General features: G+C 38.9%; 1 protein-coding gene across 1 annotated transcript in view; it reads left to right on the forward strand.

Annotated features, from left to right (window-relative positions):
- LOC144318865 (guanine nucleotide-binding protein subunit alpha-14) overlaps positions 1 to 27561 on the forward strand; it is a 184958-nt gene that overhangs the window by 89882 nt on the left and 67515 nt on the right. The window contains exon 2 of the mRNA XM_077906305.1: positions 12416 to 12600. Coding sequence (XP_077762431.1) covers positions 12416 to 12600 — 185 coding nt within the window. The remainder of the gene's footprint in view (positions 1 to 12415; positions 12601 to 27561) is intronic.

A 27561-nucleotide genomic window follows, 5' to 3' on the forward strand; every position in this document is an offset into this window, starting at 1 on the left:
CTTTGGTTTTTTATTTATTTATTTACTTACTCTAAGTTTTTATTTTAAAAGGGAATAACTTTCTAATATTTTTATCCAACGTAGTGATAGTGCATTGTACTTTTAAGGCCCTACAGTTTCAGAATTCCTTTGGTTTTTTATTTATTTCTTTACTTACTCTAAGTTTTTATTTTAAGTTTAAGTATTTATTTATTTCTTTTACTTACTCTAGGTTTTTTATTTATTTCTTTACTTACTCTAAGTTTTATTTATTTTATTTTAATTAAGTTTTTATTTTAATTTATTTCTTTACTTACTCTAAGTTTTATGGTTAACATACAGTGTTATATTAGTTTCAGGTATACAATATAGTAATTTACGAATTTCGTGTATCACCTAGTTCTCATCACAACAGGTGCACTCCTGAATCCCCATCACCTATCTAACCCGCCCTACTACGCCCCACCCCCCCCCCAGTAACTAACAGTTTGTTCACTATAATTTAGAGTCTATTTCTTGCTTTGACCATCTATCTTGCATTTTTTCCCTTTTACCTGTTGGTTTTGTTTCTTAAATTCCACATATGAGTGAAATCATATGGTGTGTCTTTTTCTTTCTTTTTTTTTTTGTCTTTTTCTGACTTACTTTACTTAGCATTATGCTCTCTAGCTCCACCTATGTAGTTGCAAGTGGCAAGATTTCATTCCTTTTTATAGCTGAGTAATATTCCATTGTGTGTATGTGTATATATGTATATATATATACACATATATGTGTATGTATTTACACACACACACTATATCTTCTTTATCCATTCATCAATCAATGGACATTTGGGCTACTTCCATATCTTGGATATTGCAAATAATGCTGCTATAGTTTTCATTCTTAATATTATTTTACATGTAACTACACTTTTATTTAACAATTTATTTTCATTTAAATTTATCTTTGGGGTGGGAGGGGATGGAAAGAAGAGTAGATCAGGGAGTTGCTGCTATTTTAGCAAAATGCTTTGGTGTTTCAAAATGGTTACCCTCCTTGACTGCTCTTACCGGGTCATAAGGATTTTATTTTATTTTGTATTTTTTTAAAGACTTTATTTATTTATTTGACAGAGAAAGAGCAGTGCGGGAGGGGGAGAGGGAGAGGGAGAAGGAGAAACAGATTCCCCATTGAGCAGGGAGCCCAATGCAGAGTTCAATCCCAGGACCCTGAGATCATGACCTGAGCCAAAGGCTGATGTTTAACCAACTGAACCACTCAGGTGCCCCAGAGCCTGATGATTTTAAATGCATTCTCTTTTAAGTGCTTCTTTATTTTCCTTTAAGTAATTTTTGTCTTTGCTGGGCTCTTTCTTTTTTTATCAACATGAACAAAATCAAACTTTCAGACGATGGTGACTTGTACAAGAACAAATTTTCATGTGAAACTCACTGTAGCGTTAAACATTTGAGTGTTCACTTATTCTTCATAGATAAAACCTGTATGACTTCACTCATAAGTAGAATTTAAGAAACCAAACATATGAACATGGAGTGGGAGAGAGGCAAACCAGAAAACAGGTTCTTAAATATAGAGAACAAACTGATGGTTCCTGGAGGGGAGGTGGGTTAAATAGGTGATGGGGATTCAGGAGTGCTTGTGACGGGCATGGGGTATCGTATAAAGTGTTGAACCAAAGGCACATGGGTGGCTCAATCAGTCAAGCATCTGACTCATGATTTCAGCTCAAGTCTTGATCTCGGGGTCATGAGTTCAAACCCTGTGTTGGGCTCCAAGCTGAGCATAAAGACTTAAAAAAAAAAAAAGTGTTGAATCACTCAATTCTTCCTGTGAAACTAAAATTACACTGTATGTTAACTAACTGAATTGAAATTAAAACTTGAAAAAAATTACTCCTCATATTCTTTCAAAGGTTGAGAGGCCAAAGTCTTATCTGTGCCCAGGTGTTATGATTTCTTAGTGAACATTTCTGTAAGAATGGGGGGAAATGTTAATTTTCAGGATGCATGGTGAACAGCGGAAGATTCTAAAACCATTTATGAAAATGCTTACAATTTGTGTTTTTGGAAAGTAAAACAATGATGAGTCAAAATCATGGAGCAGGAAGGGATCTCATGACCCTCCTTTACAAGTGAAATGGGTTGTATTTCTAATGAAATTGCTAATATTTTAGCTGTCAGCCATAGAGTTTATTTGAATAGTTTTCCATTTTTAGGGAAAAGTAATTGATGTCCAGGGCATTTTCCAAAATAGAATTTTCTCACCAACAAGCATTGATTATTAAGATTCTGTATATTGTGTTAGTTTTCCAGAATCTTACACAGATGAGCTATTGGTACAGAATGAACAAAATTGGGTAACTCTATGGAAGGGTTAGTTATAATGTTTGGTAAGTAGCTAATACTGCTAGATCATGTGACTACATACAAGGGATCAATTACAGAAATCAATGAAAACTGTTTCTTGACATAAAGCAGTTAATACTAAGGTAAATACATTTTATGGAATTTTTAAAGAATATCACATTTAAAACAAACTATAGAAATTTGGTTGTCGGGGTAAATAATTCAATTTAGAGTGAAAGTTAGACTTGTTTTCCCATTGCATTTGAACTTCAAAATACTCTTATGACAACTATGAGAAGTACATGGTTTTTGATACTTGAAATCATAAAAATAATTATTCAAAAATTATTTGTGATTACCGGGGTGCCTGGGTGGCTCAGTCAGTTGGGCATCTGCCTTTGGCTCAGGTCATGATCCTGGAGTCCCAGGATCAAGCCCCACATTGGGCTCCCTGCTCAATGGTGAGTCACCTTCTCCCCCTGCCCCTCACCCCACTCATTCTCTATCTCTCTGTCTCCAGTGAAATCTTTAAAAAAAAAAATTCTTTGTGATTACAATTGTTAGCATGACTTTTTAGCTTTGTCTTGATATAAGAACTCAGAAGTCATGTTTGAACTTAAATACCTTCTTGATCAAAATAAGGCCCAAAGATGACATCAAATGGCAAGACTTGCCACTGGAACTGTTTGGAATTCTGCTCTTCTCGTGAGTCAATAAAGATGATTTTGCGGGCAGCCCGGATGGCTCAGTGGGCAGCCCGGGTGGCTCAGTGGTTGAGTGTCTGCCTTTGACCCAGGGCTTGATCCTGGAGACCCGGGATTGAGTCCCACGTCGGGCTCCCTGCATGGAGCCTGCTTCTCTCTCTGCCTGTGTCTCTGCCTCTCTCTCTCTCTCTCTCTGTGTGTCTCTCATGAATAAATAAATAAAATCTTAAAAAAAAAAAAAAGATTTTGCAGGTTATTGTGAAACAGAAAAACTATAAAATATAATACAGCATCTTTTGAATTCCCCATTGTTTTATTATCAGGTTTTTAAAAAAATCTCAAACTGTTTACTGAACCTCCTCACTTAATTTCTTGCAGCTTCCCTTTTCTTTGTTTCAAAAGCCCTATATTCACCTCTTCTGTTGAGAGAACAGCTATGAATCCTGTCTTCACTTATTTCCATTTCTCTGTTCCTAGGACATTGCTGCTTCCCTTTTATGGTGAAAAGTAGCACCTCTTGTGTTTGCAAGTACAGAAGCTGGAGAAGGTGACATGGTTGTGATGGTGACGTGGGGGTTGGACAGAAGCAGACAGGACTGACTTGTCGTCATAAAGATTCACGACACTCTAAAAAATGTTTTCCCTCTAGCAATTGAAAAACAGAGCTCCCATGGGGATCTTTTACCCATGCAGAAATTAAATTGGAACTTGGTGTAAAAACCTATCAATTAAATCAAATAGGATATAAAAATTGAGCATTCCTGTCCCAGGTAGATGATATTAGTGGATGTTGCCCTCAGAAGAGCCCTGGAGAAAAGGGCTTCTTAAAGGGCTTGTGGATGGGTCTACTAAAACCCTTGGAGTTCTGGTTAAAAATGCATCTTCCCAGATTTCTGCAAGAAGTCAGAGATCAGGATGCCAGCATAGGTCTGGTTCTGGTGAGCACTCATTTCAAGTTTGCAGACTTCTCCTTATGTCCTGACATGGTGGAAGGGGCAAGGGAGCTCTCTGGGGTCTCTCTTATTAAGGCATTAATCTCATTCATGCAGGCTCTATCCTCATGACCTAATCACCTCCCAAAGGCCCTTTTAATACCATCACCATGGGCATTAGGTTTTCAACAGATGAATTTTGGGGGAACACAAACATTCATTCCAATGTTGTGATGAGAAATTATTTGGAAGTTTTCCCAGTATTAGCCAGATTCTGTCATCCATCAGTAACTTGAGGATAACATGAACTAGGACTGTATGTGGGGTGGCTGCTGCCCAAGGTCAGCTCTGAGTTATAGGGACCAGAATACCCCAAGTCCAGACACTCTCCTGGGGCAGCCCTCCTTGCTGCTGAAAACTGGTCTTGCTTAAAGATTTGATGAAAAGAATTTTAACTCATTTATCCCATTACCAGGAAACCCTGATATGGAATCTGAGCCTCCCTGCCTGGCTGGCACCAGGTCTTGCTTGTCCTCATCAGAAAGGGCAAGCTGCAGGATCCCTGCTCCTGTGTGGGGTTGTTTTGTCTACTCAATGGACTCATCCAAGTCCTGAATCTTCTCTTGGCCAGACAAACCTATTTCCTATTGCTTTTCGAAATTGTGATCATCCTGGTTATCTTAGTCAATAGATACCCATTCACAAGTATTTATTAGGTTACTACTGTGTACTGTGTTTTTGGCTTCAGAGATAAAAAAGAACAAGAGAAATAAGGCCCCATAGAGCCAGCCTGCCAATCACATCAGTAGGTCCACACTCTTGTCTGCCTGTAGGTCTCAGATCATTTACACCAACATCCAGAATTGTGTCCCCATTTATGTTTTGACTTACATTTTCTTCTGTTTTTGTCTTCTGTAAAGCTGAACAAAAAAACAATGGCTTCTCACAGATGGTTTCAGAAAACATCCCAGAGTATTGGAGACGGCTCTGCCCATCTGAGAAGCTTTATCAGCTCCTTGCTTTGGCTCTTGGGGAAGCTGTCTTTACAAAAGATTGTAGGTGAACTTTAAAACAATTGGCTTACTGTTCAGATGTCCTTGGTCTATCACTTGCAAAGAATTTATTTTGCTTTGGCCTCTGTTCCTTCTTGGCTCCTAAAAAGCAAATTTTTTTTCCCATGAGCCTTTCTGTGTATTTAAAGTTAAACTGAAAGTTGAATCTCACATTGCTTTCTCAAATCTCAGAAAGAGTTTAGAATTTTAGTGCTAAGACATTTTGTTGGCCCCTTTTCAGTAACATAAGTTTTAACCCTCAGTTTTTGTGTTTTTTTTTTTGTTGTTGTTGTTCAATTTTGTATTTGGATGAGATTCATGTGTAGAATTCCAGAAGTCTCTAGAGGAAAAAGAGGGGGAGTTTCCTTCAAGTAAAAGGGCAAATATCACATACAGGGGATAGTAATTTGTGCGTATTACTTATCTAAAGCATGATACCTGGATCACTGGTAGACAAGATGTTCTTAGGTGGAATATTGCTGAAGTCTTACTTTGTTATAGTACATTTAATTAGATTCATTATGGCAAGTGGTATTGGTTTTTCACTTATAATATTTATATTTCCTTTCATAACAAGCTTATTTGAGTAAAAGATTTTTCTAAATAATAAAAAATCATACAGGTGGTATATTAGTGTGGTAAAAAAAAATCACAAGATGGATATTACAAATTCTGGAGTTTTGGAGAGAATAAGTAAATGTCAGGGGCAAGAGTCTCCTAGGATAGCCTGCAACCCTGCAAGGTCAAAGGTGCATACCCTTCCCCCACAGAGAGCTAGAAGCCTGTGGGGGTGGGTTTTAACTTGAAATAGAACACAAATTATATGAAACAGAACACATATGGTATATGCTAAGCATGCTAAAGAAGCAAGCTATGTGTGTTCAGTTTAGCCACTTTTTGAGTGGCTATTCTGGGAAAGGAAATAACTCCTATTTAAGGAGCTGGGGAGAGGCAGAGTGCCCAGGCAGAGCTTTACAGTGAGAGACTTGGAAGTATTCAGCCTTACTTGAGAAGCAGTTTGAGCCAGAGAGCAAGGGGGCAGAGAACTGATCCTGGAGCTTCTAGGGGAGTGGGAATCTCTGGAACTGACCAGAGTGGCTTACCAAGAAGTTGCCTCTTGGTTTTATTACAGAGGACAGTTGTAGTAGGATAATGGTGAGCAAGAACCTCAAACTTAGTGAAAGTTTAAAAGTACTTATAAACATTGTTGGATTTTTTTCTCTAAATATGAAAACATTGAAGTAAACACTAAATGGGGAAAAGAGCCATTTATTTTATTAATATTTGGAACAGAATCTAGAAATGGAAGTAATTTTACTCCTTTGCCCATCTGGTGTTTTAGCAGCATTGGGTCCAGGAGTGAAAGTCCTTCCAGTCTCTGGTCCCCTCCCTGACTCCCCATCTCTGCCCCTCCTCCACCCTCCCCAGTCACCTCTAATTGAATCCCTTGGTAACCTGATACCAAAGTTTACCTTCCTACCAAAGGCTTCCCCCTCCCTGTGAACTAAAAAGCTGCTCCCTGGGTGAGGGCTCAGGTTGTCTTCACTATCTGTTGTAGCATGGTGATTTTGTGAGGGAAGCCCCGAGAGAGTCCTCATAGAGAGACAAACAAAGCAGAGTAGCCCATGCTACTGACTCACACCACACATGCTAAAACGTGATTAGGCGGGAAGTAAAAGCTAAGTCACCTGATCCCCCAGTCACTGATAATTTTCATTCTAAAAATCATATCCTTTAAATCTTTCTCTTACTTGCACAGAATTAATAGTTGTACTCAATGTTTGAGACAGTGTTGAATTTCTGCTGAGAACAAATGAGGAAACTCAGTTTAGGTCCTTAGCTTGAATCTATTGGTCCTGTGGGTCCCAGTCACCAGAGAACCCCACGTTTCCCCTCTCTTGCCCCCATCTTCTGCTAGAAACATCTCATTTAGAGCAGAGCTCTGAAGAATTCAAGATAAAGTCCCGAGTGTTGCAGTGTCGGTACCAGAAGAAGACAATACTTAAAATGATAAGAGGGTGGGACTTGCCCATTTATTTGGGGAAACACTCAGTGTAAAACTACCACATGGTGTTATCATGGGAAGTGTGCATACCAACACAGACCTGAATGTAGACCCAAGACCCAACCCTTCCAAGCTGAGCAAACTTGGACAAAGATTAAGTAAACCATGTAATCTAATTTTCAGTTTCCTTTTTGGAGAAAGTTCTAACTGGGTTGTGTTGCGGCTTACATGAGAGGCAGTGGAGCTTCCCCTCCTGAGACTGTTCTCTGGACCTCAGCCCCTACTGAAGCATGTCTTTCAATCTCTCTTTTTTGCCTTTAATGTGAATTTTTTTCTCCGTATTTGGTTTCTTATTCTTCAAATAACCACAATATAGAACTGAAGAATATTTTAAAATATTGATATTAAAAAAATTGATATTTGTCAAATAAGTTTATCTTATTAATATTTAAAATCATTTTTAACAATTCTTTTTGAAATGTTCCCTGTTAAAAGCAAAAAGCAATGACTTTTAATAAATGTTTCAATGTTTGGGGCTGGTGGTGGGGTTGGCTTTAATCTCTCGTAGGTGAACGGTCTTTATAATGACAAATGTTCTTTATCTTGGTAGAACTTTGGGCTGAGTCTTAAGTGATTTTTCTGGTCTCAGGGCCAAAATCGCAGCTTGCCTCAAGATACTTACATAATCTCTCCTTTCATATCAGTTTCATCAGTTTAATTAGTATTTGCTAATTAAAATGCAGAAGGATTAGTATTTGCTTGGGATAAGGTAGTACTGGACCATGGGTCAATCCATCCTGCTGGGGTAGAATAGAAGAATGCATGGCAGCATCATAGATTAAAGGAGACTCAGGGACCCCAGGATCTGTAAGAGCAGAGATCGAATGTAATATGGGACTTTGGACCAAGTTCAAACAGTATACAGTTCCCACAGGTCCTCTCTGTATTATATGGAATTTGGGCAGCATAAGAGTCATTATGAAATGGTGGTTTCAGGGACACCTTGTGTTATTGCAATCCTCTAGACAATTCATATCTTATTTTTATGTGATTGACCATAATATAAGACCTATAAAAGAGCACTGTGACTTCTCATATTTGTTCCATTCATACCTGCATTTAGTCATTCTTTGACAGCCAACTATGCAGCAGGCAGTGTTCATGGTACCCAAATACATGACTCTCAAGCTTTACCCTTGCTGGACTAAGTAGTGGGAGATTCGCAAACAAGCAATTAGGGGGTATGACTAGGGTGTCCCAGGTGTTAGCCCCAAACTAAGTGTTAGCTTGACTCGAGGGCGTGGAGGGGGGAAAAGATTCCTTCAGGGGAGGTGATATCTTTGGTGAACCTGAAGGCTAAGGCACAGGCAGTGTGGCTTCTAGCTCCAGCTCTGAACTGGCACCAACCTTGCCTTTTTTGCTGACTGATAGTCAGTTTGCTCATCTCTGACATAAGAAGAGAGCACCCACCTTTTCTGCCTCCGGAGGTGACATGAGATAGCAGTGAGGCCGCTTGTAAGAACACTCACCTGTCTGAGGGTTCTTTCTTGAGCCTCTGCAGCGTGTGTTTACAAAATAATGGCTCTGCCAGTGCCTGGATTGAATGTGTGGCTGTGAACCTCGCATTTGTCTTCATTAGACCAGGATACCTAAGTCCTCTTGGTCATGATCCTGACTTTTTTTTCCCTGACAAGAGTCTGTCATTAGTCTGATTGAATAAAGCCCTGTCTTTCTCTTGCTAATGGTATGGTTTTGTGGAGGCTACTTAACTTTTCTGATCCCATGTTTCTTTTTCTTTTCTTTTTTTTTTTTAGTTTCAGAGGTAGAATTCAGTGATGCATCAGTTGCATGTAACACCCAGTGCTCATTATATCAAGTGCCCTTCTTAATGCCCACCACCCAGTTACCCCATCCCCCCACCCATCTCACATCCAACAACCCTCAGTTTGTTTCTTAGAGTTCAGCATCTCTTATGGTTTGCCTCCCACTCAATTTTCATCTTATTTTATTTTCCTTCCATTCCTGAGTGCTCATCTGTTTTGTTTCTTAAATTACACATATGAATGATATCATGGTATTTGTCTTTCTCTGACTTATTTTACTTAGAATGATATCCTCTAGTTCTATCCATATTATTGCAAATGGCAAGATTTCATTATTTTGGATGGCTGAGTAATATTCCATTGTGTGTGTATATGTGTGTGTGCATATATATGTGTGTATGCACATCTTCTTCATCCATTCATCTGTTGAGGGACATTGGTGAGTGCCAGGTTTCTTATCTGTAAAACAAAAGTGACAGTACAAACCTTGTAGGGTGGTTTCGAGAGAGAAAGGAGATAGTCACCATGTGGGGGCTATTTTATACAAACTATTTGAATAGTCATCAATATTGGGAAGGATGAGTAACCCAGAAAGGGTCACAAAGAATCCGGATAAGTCTCCTGCTTGACCACTTTTTGTGGTGGTTCCTGCTGTGGTTGAAGTCATGGTACTTACAGAGCTCATTGGATGGTTGGGAGATTATAACCTACCTTGTCACCCATACTTGTAGTTGGGTAGGGGAGTTGAGACTGGGTATATTCTTAATTACTATAACATACTCAAAAAATACTGCTATACTATTCAGGTGTTTAAGAGGAAGGAAATCCTGTCACATGCAATATTTTGAAGGAACCTTGAGGACATTATGTGAGTAAAATAAGCCAGCCACAGAAAGACAGATACTGTGTGATTCTACTTATATGAGATATCTAAAGTAGTCACATTCATAGAGACAGAAAATAGAATGGTGGTCCTTAGGAGCCAGAGCAGGGAGTAAGGGGGAGTTGTTTAATGTGTATGCAGGAGGAAGAGTTCTGATAATTATATAATATTGTGAATGTACCTAACACTTAAAAATGATGAAGATGGTAAACTATATGTATATTTTGCCACAATTTTAAAAAAGTATTTTAAGAGTTTATTAAGCACATGCCAAGTTTCAGACATTATAGCTGATACAAGGGGAGACAATGTGAGTAAAAACAAACATGGCCCCCGTCTCCCATTATGGAGCTTAGGGACTGGTAGGAGAGACACGTGTGAAATGCAGAATGACTTTAATGGACAGAGTGCAACTAGAACATGTGCTACAATTAGTATCATGAGAGCTTCCAGTCGGGGAACCTAACCTCATTAGGGAGGCCAGACCAAGAGCCAAGGCAAATGGGACCAAAGAAGACCATTCCAGGAATATGCAGAGCATGAGCAAAGGCAGTGAGAAGGGAGGACATACAAGAAGGCCTGTGTGCCAGAAGGCAGAAGGTAGAGAAAGCACATATGAGAAGAGGCTGGTGAAGACCCAGGGGCCAGACCACACAGGCATGGTGGCCATAGTGAGGAGATTTGTCTGTCTTCCTGAGTAGACTGGGAAGGTAACTGTTCAGGATTTTGAATGAGGGTGAAGAGATAGACAAAAAGCAGATTTCTATTCTGAAAAGGTCAATCTAAAGGAACATTTTTTTTCTTGCAAGGAAAAATCTTATCAAACACTAACAGTTGTATCTCAACTATCCATGTGGAAAAATTGAACAAGTCTCTAAGTATTTCTCAGGGCCCTTGTGATAGGCCTTACCCTGATGTTTACAGGATTCAGGCAAGAGTCTACATAGGGGAATCCCTGGGTGGCGCAGCGGTTTGGCGCCTGCCTTTGGCCCAGGGCACGATCCTGGAGACCCGGGATGGAATCCCATGTCGGGCTCCTGGTGCATGGAGCCTGCTTCTCCCTCTGCCTGTATCTCTGCCTCTCTCTCTCTCTCTCTCTCTCTCTCTGACTATCATAAATTAAAAGAAAAAAAAAAAAAGAGTCTACATAGGGACCCACATCCCACAAGTCCAAATAGCTATGGGTTATAATCAAACTAACAAACTACTATCAATATGTTCTATCCTCTTACCAATTTGTGTTCTTTTGACGAATATTGAGACAACCTTTTTGCAATAGCTTTGTTAAAATATACCTATTGTACAGTTCACCCATTCAAAGTTACAACTTATCTTGAATCGTTTTAGTTCTGAGGTAATTTCTCATTAATTTCAGTTTGAAGAAGCTTAACCCTGCTGGAGGCATTTCAACCAGAATTGTTACAAAATTCTTTTTTAAAAAATATTCATTTATTAATTCATGAGAGACAGAGAGAGAGAGAGAAAGGCAGAGACACAGGCAGAAGGAGAAGCAGGCTCCCTGCAGGAGCCTGACATGGGACTCAATCCCGGATCCTGGGATCACGACCTGAGCCGAAGGCAGATGCCCAACTGCTGAGCCACTCAGGTGTCCCTGTTACAAAATTCTTAAAGCAATACTGACAGTTGAAAATGGACCACAAGTATAACACGTGGTTGTGAATTTGGAGGAGCTCCTGAACTACAAATTGAAGTAGGAGGAGGAGCAAGAATACAAACATAGTAATAGGATCTTATACAATAAATTATCTGTTCTTTTATTCAGCTATAATTGACATATTATATTAGTTTTAGGTACAATAAATTATCACAGAAAATGTTACAAAAATATTTTAATTTCATCATATAAATCTTTCATTTACACTATAATTATTATCTTTTCAAGCAATATCTCCGTCTGATATTAAAGTGAAGTCTTGGCATCATATTTCACATGTTATGTCTGGACATCTCTACAGATTTCAGAGAAGTAGGAATGGTTTTATACTGTAAACTGCTCATGAGGTGCTATGTGCAAATTGGAATAGGAGGAAAAGCAAGAATACAGACAATTGGCACAACTGAGGATGGTGATTGTTCAGGGATCACTTGTATTTGTGTATCTGAAAGGCGGGAATTGACAGGTGAATCAGACTTTTATCCTACTGTTCAAATGCTCTCTGAGCTCTGCTGCAGCCTCCATCCCCACCACTGCTGTACTGGCAGTGGTGAAACCCTCAAATGTTTGATGCTTTCAGACACAGTTGCCAATTATCAGAAGGAACTTAGGGCAAGGGATGTTGGGGGAGCAGTTCCCTTGGGCCAAAATGGTGTTAGCTACAAGAGTTGGTGGTTGGAATTACTCTAAGGGACAGAGACATTAATTTACCCCTAATAAAGCATGTGTGTGTGTGTGTGTGTGTGCGTGCGCGCGCCCATGTGTAAATGAGAGAGAGAGAGAGAGAGAGAGAGGAAGAAAGTGGGAGATACCTCAGGCCTTCTAAAGCATAGGTACAAGATAAGGACCTCTCCGCCCGGGGTCTAGGATACTAGTACTGGTAGACCCTTCCCAAGTTCACCCAGTCAACCTATTCATCATAATAACAACATTGCCAAGAGGTCCTTTATTTCCCAGTGTACTCCTTTCAAAGACCACTGACTGTATTTTCCTCTTCTTTTGTCTCATTAGGAACTGGTGAAAGTGGCAAAAGCACCTTTATCAAGCAAATGAGAATCATCCATGGGTCTGGTTACAGCGATGAAGATAGAAAGGGGTTCACGAAGCTGGTTTACCAGAACATATTTACCGCCATGCAAGCCATGATCAGAGCCATGGATACCCTGAGGATACAGTATGTGTGTGAGCAGAATAAGGTAAAGCACCACAGGGGTGTTGGCCCTACTTGTGGATGCATGTTTTCCTTCTCTAGGTAGCATATGTCTTTGGACAGAAAGATTTACAGTGTTTTGGTCAGAGGCCAAAGAAGCTCTGGAGCTCAAACCCCAGTGTGATAAAATTAGCTCTGTAGTCTGTCTTCTGCATGAGTTCCATCATGAGGGTATTGTGGTATTCTCTAGTGCCCTGGAATTCAGAAACTCAGGCATTTGGATTGCTTTTTTTAGGTGCTAAGAAAAGGAGGACTTATACGTTGATTCTTACAGCTAAGATACCCCATTAATTTCTCCATTGGCACAATTGAGATCTTGGGCTTTTCTGAAATTCCCAATCTTAGGAATGTGTTGTAAATGCCCTGTAGATCACTCAGAACAATTGGTGGGTTTTCTTTCTTTCTTTTGAAGCTAAGTGATGGTTTAGGAGAGTAATACTTATGTCCCAACTACTGTTGCATTCTCGTAAAGTACTAGTATAAAGCTGGCATTTCTTTTCCTATCACCATTGGTTATTTAAAATACAATTATGTTTTGGGGGTACCTGGGTGGCTCAGTTAAGTGTCTGCCTTTGCCTCAGGTCATGATTCCCGGGGCCTGGGATTGAGTCCTGTGTGGGGCTCCCTTCTCAGCGGGGAGTCTGCTTCTCCCTCTTCCTCTGGCCTCTACCCAACCTCATGCACTTACTCTCTCTCTCTATGTATATATCAAATAAATAAAATTTAAAAATACAATTATGTTTCAAAACATTGGAAAATAATGAAAATAATAATGTGGGAGGAGGCGGCAAATAAAATTTTATACAGTATATTGGAAGGCAAATCCATTGCAAAATAACTATGTCTGAGTTCATTAAGAATCTATATCAGAAATAGTTTATTTAAAACAACTGATACCAAGATATAACATGACATCATGATAAAGAGGAAAATTCTGTCTCAGAGAAGTCTCTTGTGGGTCTACTAAAAATAATTTAGCTGCTAAAATGCCATTATTGCATGGGCTTTAGTGTGGACCCCCAAGGACAACTTTATCATGAACTTGTAGCACTTATATTTATGTATATTTTTAGAAATGATCTACAAAGAGTTTCAAAGCAGTCATTCTACATTTTTTATTATTCAGTGACTGAATTACATAAGAACATAGCATGTGCCCAGTTTTTGACTTTCTTTCCATTGTGTCTACAACCTCATGTTTTTACTATCATTTCCTTACACTTTTGTAGAAATGAAGGCATGTATCTTACTTCAACCTTCAAGAACGTTATGCTGAAAAATATGTGCATGTGGGGGCAGGGTGGGGTAGAGAATTAGCCTTTAGTGTATCTGGTGCCAAGCAATGTAAGAGGTGCATACTGAGCCACTGGGAGAGTCTAGAAGGGACTGTGATGGTTCCATGATACCTTGGTTTTGATACATATATTGTATCTGATTGAAAGTGTACAATTCTGGGGCACTTTGGTGGCTCAGTTGGTTGAGCTGCCCACTCTTGGTTTCCACTCGTGCTCTTTCTTTCTCTCAAATAAATAAATCTTTTAAAAAAGTATATAATTCAGCACCTGGGTGACTCAGTTAAGTGACTGCCTTTGGCTCAGTCATGATCCTAGGGTCTTGGGATCTAATCCTGCATCAGGCTCCCTTCTCCATGGGAAGCCTGTTTCTCCCTTTCCTTCTGCCTGCTACTCCCCCTGCTTGTGCTCTCTCTTTCTCTTTCTCTGTCAATTAAATAAATAAGATCTCAGGAAAAAAAGTATAGAGGACCTGGGTGGCTCAGTGGTTGAGCGTCTGCCTTTGGTTCAGGTTGTGATCCCAGGGTCCTGGGATCGAGTCCCACATTGGGCTCCCCACAGGGAGCCTGCTTCTCCTTCTGTCTATGTCTCTGCCTCTCTCTCTCTCTCTGTGTGTCTTTCATGAATAAATAAATAAAATCTTTTTTTTTAAGGGGTATAATTCTTTTTTAATCATACGGTTGACCCTTGAACAACACTGGTTTGTTTACCAGGTTCATTTACAAACAGATTTTTTTAATAGAAAGTGTATAGTAATGTAAATGTATTTTCCTTATGGTTTTAACATTTTTAAAAACATTTTCTTTAGCTTCTTTATTGTAAGAATACAGTATATAGTATTCTTACTATATATCTACAGTATAGATATACAAAATATGTGTTAATAGACTATCTTGGCAGTTTTTGAGGAGACAAAAGTTATACAGATTTTTGACTGCACAGGGATAGGCCCCTCAACCCTTGCATTGTTCAAGGGTCTGCTGTATAAAGTATTCTAAAAATTAGATCATCTGTGGAAATTTCAGATTATTTCAGAAAAGAGGTATGTCAGGAACGTCTTTACAGAGATTTTCGTTAATCTATTTTCTTACATTGTAAAAGGCATTTTGTTTCCCATTCATAGAGGGGTGTTGGGAAAAAGCCTGGAACTTAGGGGATGGACTTGCAAACATCCACTGGGAGGAAGAAGCTCAAATGTATGTCAATTCCACTTATCTTGGCAACAGTTGTTTGTAAAACCCAATCAGATTGAATAATTGGGGTCTCGGGGTTTCTGTTTCATTTTGTTTTCCATCAAGGTCTTCTAGAGGTACTCTGAGTTTATGTTTTAAACAAAAACATTTTTATAGGGTTTGGCATTCCACCACTTTCTCCTTTTCTCTTGGCCTTAATTCTTCTTCAAAGAATTAAGTGGTCTCCACTTGACCACTAATCTGCATTAGTTTCCTAGGGCTGCTGTAACAAAGTACCTCAAACAGAGTGGCTTAAATTGAAAATACATTCTTTTCCTAGTTCTAGAAGCTAGAAGGCTGAAGTCAAGGTTGATTGGTTCCAATTACTGTTTCATGCTTCTCTCCTAGCTTCTGGTGGTGCTGGATATCCTTGGAACCCTTTGTCTTATAAACATGTCACTCCAGTCCCTGCTGTCCTCACAGAGAGATCTCTCCTGTATGACTCTATTCTCATGGCATTCCCCTCTTTGCATCCAAACTTCCCTCTTCCTATAAGTACACCAGTAATTGGATTAGAGCCCACCCTCATCCCAAGGATGACCTCATCAGAACTTGATTATACCTACAAAGACCCTATTTTCAAATAAAGTTACTTTCTGAGGTATGAGGCTTGCGTGAATTTTAGGGGGGCATTATTCAACCAGTACAGTCTGCCCTCTGTCTCTCCAAGTCATGTTAATTCTACATGCAAAATATATTTGTCCCATTCCAGCAGGAACTCTGTCTCAAATCTAATCCAAAATCTCAACTCAAAAGATTCCAAATCTCATCATTTAAATCATCTAAATCAGGTAAGAGTTTGGATATGGTCTGTGCTGAGGTTACATACCTCCAGTCTCCTCCTCATTTGCTGTATCTGGCTCCCTTCTCAATGCCTTCTTTCTTTTTATTCCAAGTACCTACATTTATGCTTCATAAACTTCCTCTTATCCCTCAAAAAAAAAAAAAAGAAAAATGCCTGGGATGAACCACAGGCTTATGGAGAGGCACAAGAGTGAGTAAAAAGAACACTGGATTAGTTCCCAAAAATCTGGGCTCTGTTCATGGCTCCCCTGTGGGTCTTGGGCAAGAGTCAGCAATCTTTTTCTGTAAAGGGCCAGAGAATAAACATTTCTGGCTTTCGGGGCCATATAATCTCTTTTCTGCCCTGATGTCATCGTGCAAAAAAATCTCCCATAGGAGAGGTATCAATGAATGAGTGGGCTTACTTGGAAACTGTTTGCAAAATGTAAATGCTGTTCTTAACTCACGAGCCATACAAAAACAGGCCTCGAGTGGATTTCATCCACAGGCTGTGGTTGCCCACCCTAGTCCTCTGGGAAGCCATGTAACCTCCCTGGTCTTACATTTCCCCAAATGTTAAATGCAGACAACACATGCTCTGTCTACTTCCTAAGCCAACATGAGCAAAAGAGAGTGGTGTACAAATGAAATGGCACTCAAGAAACACAAGATTACTGGGGCAAGTTCAAAAAACAAAAATGGACTAATTGTTGCTTTTATTACTTGTTTAGGTCATTGTCATCCATTCCTTCTCCATTGTTTGTAGAATAATTTTTTCTATGGGCTAGTCCTGATTCCAATTGTGAAACAGTAACAAAGTGCCATGCTTAGATCATAAGATAATAAAATGATTAGGGATCCCTGGGTGGCAAAGCGATTTGGCGCCTGCCTTTGGCCCAGGGCGCGATCCTGGAGACCCGGGATCGAATCCACGTCAGGCTCCCGGTGCATGGAGCCTGCTTCTCCCTCTGCCTGTGTCTCTGCCTCTCTCTCTCTCTCTCTCTCTCTCCGTGACTATCATAAATAATAAATAAAAATTAAAAAAAATAAATAAAATGATTAGTCTTCATGTATTAAATAATGAGTTTAGGAAGCATGATACAGGTATTCTTTACCAAGAACACGTGTATTGCGTGATGCATATTGCATTGCTCAAAACAAATGGTTAGGAGAGAGGAATAGAACCTGAAATAGCTTTTTGTTTCACAGACATGCAATCCTTTTGTTGCTTATTATTGACCATTTAATTCCATTATCCTGTTTTTTTCAGAGGTGGGAACACTTTCTTCAAAGTATGTAGAAGAGCATTAAGTGATTTGGGGGAGTATTTATGTATGTATGTATTTCAAGTAGGCTCCATGCTCAGTGTGGGGCTGGAACTTATGAACCTGAGATCAATAGTTGGATGCTTTACCCCCTAAGCCACCCAGGTACCCCTAGAGGGTCTTATTTAAATGTTAGTGATTTTATTGCTTAGCCAGGTTGTTAAAAAAAAACTTTGCCTATTACTTGATAGGCTGCTTATGAAAGGAAATTTATCAGGAATTTAGTTCAGCAATTTGGTTTGTAACCCACACTTTTTTTCAATTAAGATCTATAGCCTGAGGGCAGCCCCGGTGGCTCAGCGGTTTAGCACTGCCTTCAGTCCAGGATGTGAATTTAGAGACCCAGGATCGAGTCCCAGGTCGGGCTCCTTGCATGGAGCCTGCTTCTCCTTCTGCCTCTCTTTCTCTGTGTGTCTCTCATGAATAAATAAATAAAATATTAAAAAAAAAGAACTATAGCCTGAAAGATTATTTTTGTATACCTTGCCTATTTTTTTTAAAAAGAAATGATTCATATATGTTTGCTCACTGTGTTGATAAGCCTTAATTTTTGTGAATGTCTCTCAAGAGTGTCGTATGGGCACATAGTAGAAATTTATGACTTCTTGAATAAATATTACAAAGGCAATCACTCAGTGGCAGGGCTCCTAAATTGGAGTCAGTTTATAACTCATGTTTACTAGTGATGATTTCACTGAAGCCTGAAGAGCTTCTTTTTTTTTTTTTTTGCCATTTGTAGTGTGTCCAATTTGGGAAATTCTCATTCTAGGCCTGGCCTGCAGTAAAGGAAATATTTTTTTATCCTTTTAAAGGTTCTGCAGAATCTGTGTGGATAATGTAGATTAAGCATTTCCCAAGGGCAAAGGACAGCTCTGCCTGACTTCTCAAAAGCCTTTTCGTTCTATAGTCAATGATCCCTGGAAAAATGTCTACAGGCTTTTCAGCATCAGACCCCAGCTTCTTCCCTGCCCTCTTGTATATGAAAGCTCTTCACTACACTGGGGTCACCTCATATTTGCATGTAATTATGCACAGCTAATTGCAAGGGCTCATCACACAAACATTTTTAAAAAGTAGAGTTAATAATTAAGCAGTAAGAGGACTGTTTTACCTGCCATTCCACTCCAAGTACCTAATTTATGATTCAGTGTTTCTAAATGTGTGAGCTCTGAAATTCCCTTCCAAAAGCTTCTTATTCTTCCATTGGTTGCTTTTGCTGAATTCCAAGGCATAGTTGAGAGGATGGGATTGGGCCATCCTGCCAAGAGGGAATTACAGAGTTAGGGGTGGGCTGTTGAATTGACTCAAGGGACCTCTGCTAGTTCTGCAGGTCCTGCATTTGGGTAATGGGATGCCTTTGTCATCAGTTCCTGCAGTGTCTTGAGTTTTGGCACCCACATCCCCTGCTCCTGACTGCTAGGTTTATCACACAAAGGACATTGGAAACCATCATCCTCAGTCTTGGCTGCACATTGGAATCACCTGGGGAGTTTTGCTGCTGCCACCCAAGGTACCACCCCAGAGAGTCAAGGCTAAATATTCTTGGAATGCAGCCTGAGTTTTTAGATCAACTTTTAGAAGCTTCCCCCAGTGCTTCTGATTAGGCAGATTGAGAACCGCTGATAAAAGTATCTTACCATTATTTGGAGGTGTGAACACCTCTGAATTCTACTGTCACCCTTTCCATAATGGGGAGGTAGACTGCTGGTAATCTTTTCCATGTGATGACCCAATTAATTTCCACCCAAGGGTAAACTGAATGGCTGTCCTTGAAGATGTTTGTTTTGTTCAGCTGTGTTGGCTTCCTTGTTGACTTTTGTGGCGGTAGCATCTCCAGGTGACATAAATTATTTCAGGGCAGGTTCTGTGTTTCCTTTGAGCTTTATGGGGGCCTAGCACAGCCTCATGCCAAGAGCTTCCAGGGATTGGGTGGGGGTCAGAGGAGAAGAAGGAGCTTCATTTTAATCTCTGGAGGTCATGGCAATGGTGCTTTCTATCCTCTTTTTCCTACTGTTGTTTACACAGAAATTATCATTTCTTTTAAAATCAGTAAAGAATCAGGGATGCAGGTTAGGTTGATAATCCACCCAAAGTATAGATGCTATCTGTAAGAAAAATTCCTTACAATGTTGTTAAGTGGAGGAAATTACACTAGGAAATTAAGTCGTTAAATATTTTTACTCATCATTAATAGATACTTTTATGTATTGAGATGGCAATTCACTAGGTATACAACTTAAACATCAAATATCCAACTTCACGTTAAAGCCCTAAAGTCTAGTGTTTATGGGGCAGGATCACAGGACATTACTTTTTTTTTTTTTTAACACCAAAAGGAGCTTTGATAATGTTTCATATCTGGGTGTATATAAGTCTTCCAGCTTCACTTCATTCTCAGAAGGCAAGGGCCTGAATTTCCAGGTAGGTCTATTAAAGACTCACGTGAGGAAATCAGGCACAGTTAAGTGGAAATGGTCAACTTAGTGCCACTTTTTATATAAAAGTTTCTCAGGGCTTAAAGTATTTTAAGAACCTCTTATTTTCTAATTTTTAAAACATCTGTTTAAATATATTTTTCAGTCCCACTTCCTTATTCAGTTTGAAAAGTCAGCTTTTGCATGAGCTTCTGGGAACAGGGAGGCCAATGTTCAGACTTTGGCGATAGCCCAGGGTTGCTGTTTCTTTGGCAAATGTTAAATTAAGTCTCTTTCTTTTTGTGTCCCATTGGATATTAAAAATTGCATGGTACATTTTTCTCCTTACTAAGAACTTGGAGTTCTAGATAGTGTCACAACAACAATAAGTAATTCTCCACCAAAATTCTGGGCTGGAATTTTTCCATTTGTGCCAATGGTTCTCTGATTAATCAGTGCTGACTTTATTGTGAAAATTGCTGTACCTGGAGCTTGAAATGTAAGAGTTTGGAAAACAGGAAAGAATAAGATGGAGCAAGAACTGGGTTTCTCCTTCACCACCATTATAGGTAAAGCTAACCCTACTATCTATTCAGTTTGGCTTGGAAGTTGAGGAAGGTTTGGGGCCAATGAAGAGTAACGAGATTGATTTGACCATTGAAATATTCATTTCTTCCCCCACCTCAAGGCTAGATATGAACCTACCACATCCAAGGAAATACTATAAAAAATCTGGTGAAAAGGGGGAAATCTCACAAAGTTGCAAAGAATCCAGAGACTAATGTGACCATCAGTCTATTTGAACATCTATCCATTTACCCAACATGTGAAATATTTGCCTTGAGTTTTGAATTGCATCCAACTTTGTTATCCTAAAATACAAAGGCCCTCGGTGATGCTAAATCTTGTTGGATCTGAAGTCCTTCACAACTTCTCTTGGTAGAGCTACATCTCATTTTTTGATGGTATAGAGGTGATGGTGTGATGACCCTGCACTCTTCTCAGACCTACCTTCTCTGAACTGAACAGTTAGTTACATCACTGATGCTGATGAAGAAATGCCATAAATATGTGACAAACATAAATTATCCCCTGGGTTTATATTGGAGTCCTGCCAAGGGAGACATGTGTTCTTCTGGATTCTTGAATTTATTGGACATAGATTTTCTTTCTAACTGATTATTAAGCTCTGCAATATTACCCTAGGCAAAACATTCTAGAAAGCATCATTTCTGTATTAAAAGCTTTTATTGAGGGTGGGGGAAACTCAAATAGGATACAATAATGAATCCAACAGAAACATATTATTAATAGGTTGTGTTTGTGTGCATGCAGGTACATAGGTGTGTTTACAAACAAACATAATTTTAGAGTAAAAACCATGTTTGTTATAAGCCAGAACAGTTGGCTTTTTTTTTTTTCCATTGACATTTTCTTTTGGAAGCTCAGATATTTTCAGGGAGCTTTGAGACATTGCATGTCATGTACTTCATCTTAATTACTAACACAAAACTCTGTTGGGTTTAATTAAAAAATGATCTAAAGTAGTCTAAAGTAGTTTCACATCATTGCTATTACTTTGTATTTTGCCTAAATCAAATCTTAAAATAAAGATATATGTGTATTTAACTTGGCTATTTACAGTATCTGGTTAGGAAATTGTTTGCTTTTGTATGTGAGCGTATGTATGATTTACAAAGGTTAGAAAGATGAGTTTTTAGAAATCTAGAAAAACCAACTTCTAATTTTTTAATCACTTAAGTAATTTGTGGTTAGTCGCAAAAAGGTTGAAGATGATCAGAATGATGTTGATTATATTTTGGGTGCCTCTGTATTCCCTCCCTTTCTTTTATATTGAGAGTACGGGAAGTGGTTGGATGATGGCACATGTGGGAGACCATTGTGGTTGAGTAGTGGCCATCGTCTCCATAGGGCCCTGAACTCCTATCCCCTCCCATTATATCTCTGCTTTGTGTTTTTCATGGATTTCTTCCTGTTGAGTTGTGTGGAGGCTTCACTTTAGGGTTTATCATCATTGTGGTCATCGTGATTTTAATCAGTTGATGTGTAGAGCCCTAACAATGTTAATAATTACCTCAAACAAGAAAGTCTTCTTTCCAAGGTCAAGTTAGCTCCTGACATACTGGAATTAGACAGTAGCTGACATAAAATTGAATTCCTACCCTCCCTGTCATTTACATCCTTCATAGCCTTGGGCAGATCACCAAAGCTCTTAGTGTTTTTCTTTTTTTCTTTAGCTGAGAGCAAGGTTGGCTCCTGATGATAATAGAAAATGTCAAGAGGTGGGTAATCTACCTTCAAAAGCAAAAAATCAAAAACAAACAAACAAAAGCAAAAAATAGTATTCTGCAGTGTCTTGAATACATTACTTTTTTCACCAAAATTAAAAAGAAGTTATTACTTTATTAACTTCCTAGTTAATAAGACTACATCAAAGTACAATCATTTTTATTGAGGTGTAGTTAACATACAGTGTTATATTAGTTTCAGGTATATACTGTTTCAACAATTCTATACATTACTCAGTGTTCATCTAGTGTACTCTTAATCCCCTTTATCAATTTCACCCATTCCCCCACCTCCCTCCCTCTGGCAACTACCATTTCTCTGTGTTTGAGTCTGTTTTCCTGTTTTTTAAAAAAAATTTTTTAAAAGATTTTATTTATTTATTCATGAGTTACACAGAGTGAGGGAGTACAGAGACACAGGCAGAGGGAGAAGCAGGCTCCATTCAGGGAGCCCAAAGTGGGACTCGATCCCAAGTCTCCAGGATCACGCCCTGGGCTACAGGCGGTGCTAACCCACTGCGCCACCAGAGCTGCCCAGTTTTTTAAGATTTTTTCCTTAAATTCCACATAAAAGAAAAGTCATAAGGTATCTGTCTTTTGCTGAATGACTTATTTCACTTAGCATTACACCTTCTAGGTATCATCATGGTTTCAATGTGCATTTCCCTGGTGCTTGGTGATGTTGAGCATCTTTTTCGGTGTCTGTTGGCCATCTACATATCTTCTTTAGGAAAATGTCTATTCATGTCCTCTGCCCATCTTTAATAGAATTATTTGGGAATTCTTTGGTGTTGAGTTGTATAATTTCTTTATATATTTCGGATGTCAACCCTTTATCAGATATATCATTTAAGAATATCTTCTCCCATTCAGTAAGTTGCTTTTCTGTATTGTTAGTGATTCCTTTGCTGTGTGGGAGCTTTTTATTTTAATATAGTTCCAGTAGTTTAATTTTTTCTTTCTTCTAAATCCCTTCTTTGGTAGGGATTTTTTTCTTCTTCTGGTTCAATTTTGCATTTGTTTGCCTTGCCAGAGAAGACATATCTAGAAAAATGTGATGGCTGATGTCAAAGAGATTACTGCCTATATTTTTTTCTAGGATTTTTATGATTTTAGGTCTCACATTTAGTTCAGTTTTCCCAGCACCATGTGTTGAAAAGATCATCTTTTCCTGAAGTGTACATTTTTGGATTCCTTGTCATAGATAAATTGACCAAATAAACATGGTTTTATTTCTGGGGTCTCTATTTTGTTCACTTGATTTATGTGTCTACTTTGGTGTTAGTAACATACTGTTTTGATTACTATGGCTTTGTAGTATATTTTGAAATCTAGGATTGGGACAACCTCCAGGTTTGTTCTTTTTCAAGATTGCTTTGGCTTTTTGGGGTCTTTTGTGATTCCATACAAATTGTAGGATTATTTGTTGTAGTTCAGAGGAAAATGTTGGTATTTTGCTAGGGATTACATTAAATCTGTAGATTGCTTTGGTTAGTAATGGACATTTCAGCAGTATGGTCTCTTCCAATCCATGAGCATGGGATGTCTTTCCATTTGGTTTACATTATCTTCAATTTCTTTCATCAGTGTTTCATAGCTTTCAGAGTACAGGTCTTTCGCCCCCTTGGTTAAGTTTATTCCTAGGTATTTTTTTTTCTTTTTGGTGTAGTTATAAACGGGATTGTTTTCCTACCTTTTCTTTCTGCTACTTCATTATTATCGTTTAGAAATGCAATAGATTCCTGTATATTCATTTTGTGTCCTGTAGCTATACTGAATTCATTTATCAGTGCTAGTAGTATTTTGGTGGAGCTATTGGGTTTTCTATATATATTAGTATGTCATCTGCAAATACTGCTTTCTTACCAGTTTGGATGCATTTTATTTTTTGTCTGATTGCTATGGCTAGGATTTCTTAGTAATCCATTGACTAAAAGTGGTAAGAGTAGACATTCTTGTCCTGTTGCTAATCTTAGGGGAAAAGCTCTCAGTTTTTTGTCGTTAACTATGATGTTAGTTGTAGATTTTTCATATATGGCCATATGTTATATTGAAGTATGGTCCTTTGAATCCAACTTCATTGAGAGTTTTTATCTTGAATGGATGTTGTACTTTGTCACATGCTTATATTTTCCTGATTCAGTTTTGGAAGTTTAGCTGTTTTTAGAAATGTATCCATTTCTTCTAGATTGTCCAATTTGTTGGCATATAACAAATGTTTCATAATATTCTCTTATAATCCTTTGTATTTCTGTGGTGCCAGTTGTTATTTCTCCTCCTTCGTTTCTGTTTTTATATGCATCTTCACTGAAGTACATTGTTTGTATATCAACACAGGCTGTTTTATTTAATATAATTCAGGAGGTTTTTTTTTTTTTTTTTCAGATAAAAAGTACAGAAAGACACATATACCAGACTTAAAATAAAAAATCCATATTCCAGAATGTGTGTGGTTTGCAGATAAATAGATAGATGATAGATCAATCAATTGATCGATAGATAATACCAATTTTTAGGTCTTTAATCCTTATTTTTGAAAAAAATGAAATGAATGAATGAGTGGCCCTCCTTCCTACACCTGCTGGTGTCCACATGTTCAGCCCTATCACTGTGAGAATAAACATCTGTGGACAAGATCATTCCTCACAGAAATTGTCGATCAGAAAGGCAGAAGTATGAAGCAGAATCCATGTAATGTCTTTCAAGTTGCTTGATTCTTTAAAAAAAATTTTTTTTTAATGACAAACTTAAAGGATTGGAGAAAGTATCTTTCATAACAGATGACACTAATTCTGGTGATTTCTTGACTCCCTCACTCAAAGAGAAAGGTCCAGGCTGGACCAGGTTCTGGTTATCCATATGGCTAAGAATCCCCAGACAGGGATCCCTGGGTGGCGCAGTGGTTTGGCGCCTGCCTTTGGCCCAGGGCATGATCCTGGAGACCCGGGATCGAATCCCACGTCGGGCTCCCTGTGCATGGAGCCTGCTTCTCCCTCTGCCTCTGTCTCTGCCTCTCTCTCTCTCTCTGTATGACTATCATAAATAAATAAAAAAATTAAAAAAAAAAAGAATCCCCAGACAATGGGCTTCATTTTAAAAGAAACCAAGGGTTTTTTTTTTTGTTTGTTTGTTTGTTTTTTATGCCCTCCACCTTTTATCTACAAGGGATAGGTCATCATTACTGTAGTTAGGGTGGTTTTCTTTTCTTTTCTTTTCTTCTTTTCTTTCGTTCCTTTTTTTTTTTTTTTGGCCAGAAATGATCATTGTCACTGTTGTCCTCCCTTAATTTGGTTAAGAAAAACTGTTTATGATAGTTTTTCTTCCTTGCTTCTGAGTGGGTGATATTTCTGCCAGTATACACCAATGTAAATGGCTGGTAATACCTAATAGACATTTCTACCTGGGAAGCTTAGAAGTGAAGATCTAGCCCACAGCAGTAGTAGGTACTCAATACATATTCATTTTAGGAATTAAACGAATGGCACAAGCTAAAAGAACTCTCTAAATGAAAGTTGGGCCCAAGAGAAGGTAAAATGGACAACTCATTTAGAATCTTAGGGTTTCAAGGATTTAAACGTCTCTGTTTCCCTTGAAATAGGGTCCCCTGAATGAAGATCTCCCAGTGGCCCTTAAGTCCTCGGTGGCTCTGTCATGTTTCCAGGGCATGTGCTGCATGCCTCAACGAGTACTTCTCTTTCTCCCCATGGTATGAGGCTATTACATGGCTGTCTCTTCCAGCTCACTCTGAGCACCTCAAAGGCAACACTTGTATTCATGCCTGTTTCCTCCAGCTCTCAAAGATGGTGACAAAACAAAACAAAAACCTGATCTTTTAAAATTCCAGGTGAATGGCATCAGAAATCCCAAGTTGCGATGTCATAGATTTAGCATTAAAAAGAAACCAACAAAATAATACAGACCAGATTTAAAAAAACAAAAAAACAAACAAAAAAAACCCCAACCAGCATTATGATTCCTGGCAGCAGCAGCATCTCTGCTACTCTGGTACTTTTTCATTCAGCCCCAACCACAGTGAACTCCTTTCCTTTGGCCTGGTATTGACGACATTCCTTCAAGTCCTGGACTTTACAAACACTCTCCCCTATACTTTTCCCTTCTCTCCTTGCCTAGCCAAGTCTTTTTTTGTCCTCCTGCAGAATGGAAGGCCCATGAAGGCCCAGGACCATGTCTGTTTATATGCACCTTGGTAGCTCCCGTGTATGACAGGGATGCTTGCCAGTTTGCTAAAACCCTTTCTGCTAATTTCTATAACAAAGGAATCTGCTTTTTTATAAGTCCATGCAGGTGATCTTAGGGGCACATTCTAGCCTGTCCTGAACTTGACTCTGAGACTTTACAGCCTCATCTGTCCTCCCTAATGGACTGTGATTTCCTACATATCCCATGCCTTTTTTTGCTCATTTTTCCTCCGTCTGTTGGAACATCCTGCTACCAATTCCCTCTGTACTCATAAATAGGTAACTTCATTTATTCATCTTGAATAAGACATCCAATACTGTAGCAAACTTTGACAACCTTCCTCTTGCAGCTCCCTTGGGTTAGGCTCTCTTTTCCAGTGTACCTATATAATACCTTACATTTACCATATTACGTTATAATTCCTTAATTATGCATCTCTTCCATTTCAGAGTAGGGGTTCTTTGAGATTAAGAACCATGTCCTGTTGATCTGTGCATCTCTTTGGGTTCAATAATTGTGAAGTGACATTAAAACCTCATGTGAAGATAATATCATAAATTCAATGCTGTGTTAGAGCTTTGTCCAAGGGGTGATCTCTACAATTTCCCAGAGGATGACTGAACTCTTCTTTCCTAGGATTAATTTTTGCCTCCTTGCCTTTGGGATTATAATACTGAGCAAAAAGGAACAATCAATGTGGCCATGCTTTTCTTCTTGCAAAGAGATATTGGCTTTTGGAAATACTGCTTCTGATTTGCAGGATAATCAAAAAGCCTTGCAGTCATTGGACTCCATAATCTAGTGTAAGAAGCTTGGGATTGACCAGAGCAGCTCTTGAAATGTGTTTGGTGAACTGCAGATGTACTCCGCCTGTCAAAGTTAGGTCAGTGGCAATGACTCTTTTCAAGCTGAGTCACCAGGCAGCTGTTTTAGAACCACATAGGGCCAAAAAATGGGGCTGTAAGGAAGAATGACTTGTTTATGAGATACAAGAGAGATTCAGTAAATCATATCCTCTTCATCAAGTTCTAAAGTAATTGAGAAATAAGACAAGTATGGCATCTGGTAACCAAAATATCATGTTAGTGCCAAAGCTGAGAGTAGAGAATGTGGCTCATTACAGGGTCACATGAGATTCCTAATACTGAGCCAGAATGTGGTAGACTCCCCATGAGGTCATCATTAGCTCTGGAAGACCCCAGACTTCACCCCCAAGGTACCCCAGGTTTCTAACAGCACAGAAGAGGAAAGCGCAGAGGTCAGGACTAGGACTCAACCCACATGCCTCTACATGGTATGTCACCTGTGCTATCACACTTATCACAGGCCACCTCCTCTCCTGCTTAGTATGCTCCTGAGGGTGAGGGCTGTATGTACTCCTGGGTGCCAAAA

This window comes from Canis aureus, chromosome 1 (genome assembly GCF_053574225.1).
Source record: "Canis aureus isolate CA01 chromosome 1, VMU_Caureus_v.1.0, whole genome shotgun sequence".
NCBI classification, from domain to species: Eukaryota; Metazoa; Chordata; class Mammalia; order Carnivora; family Canidae; genus Canis; species Canis aureus.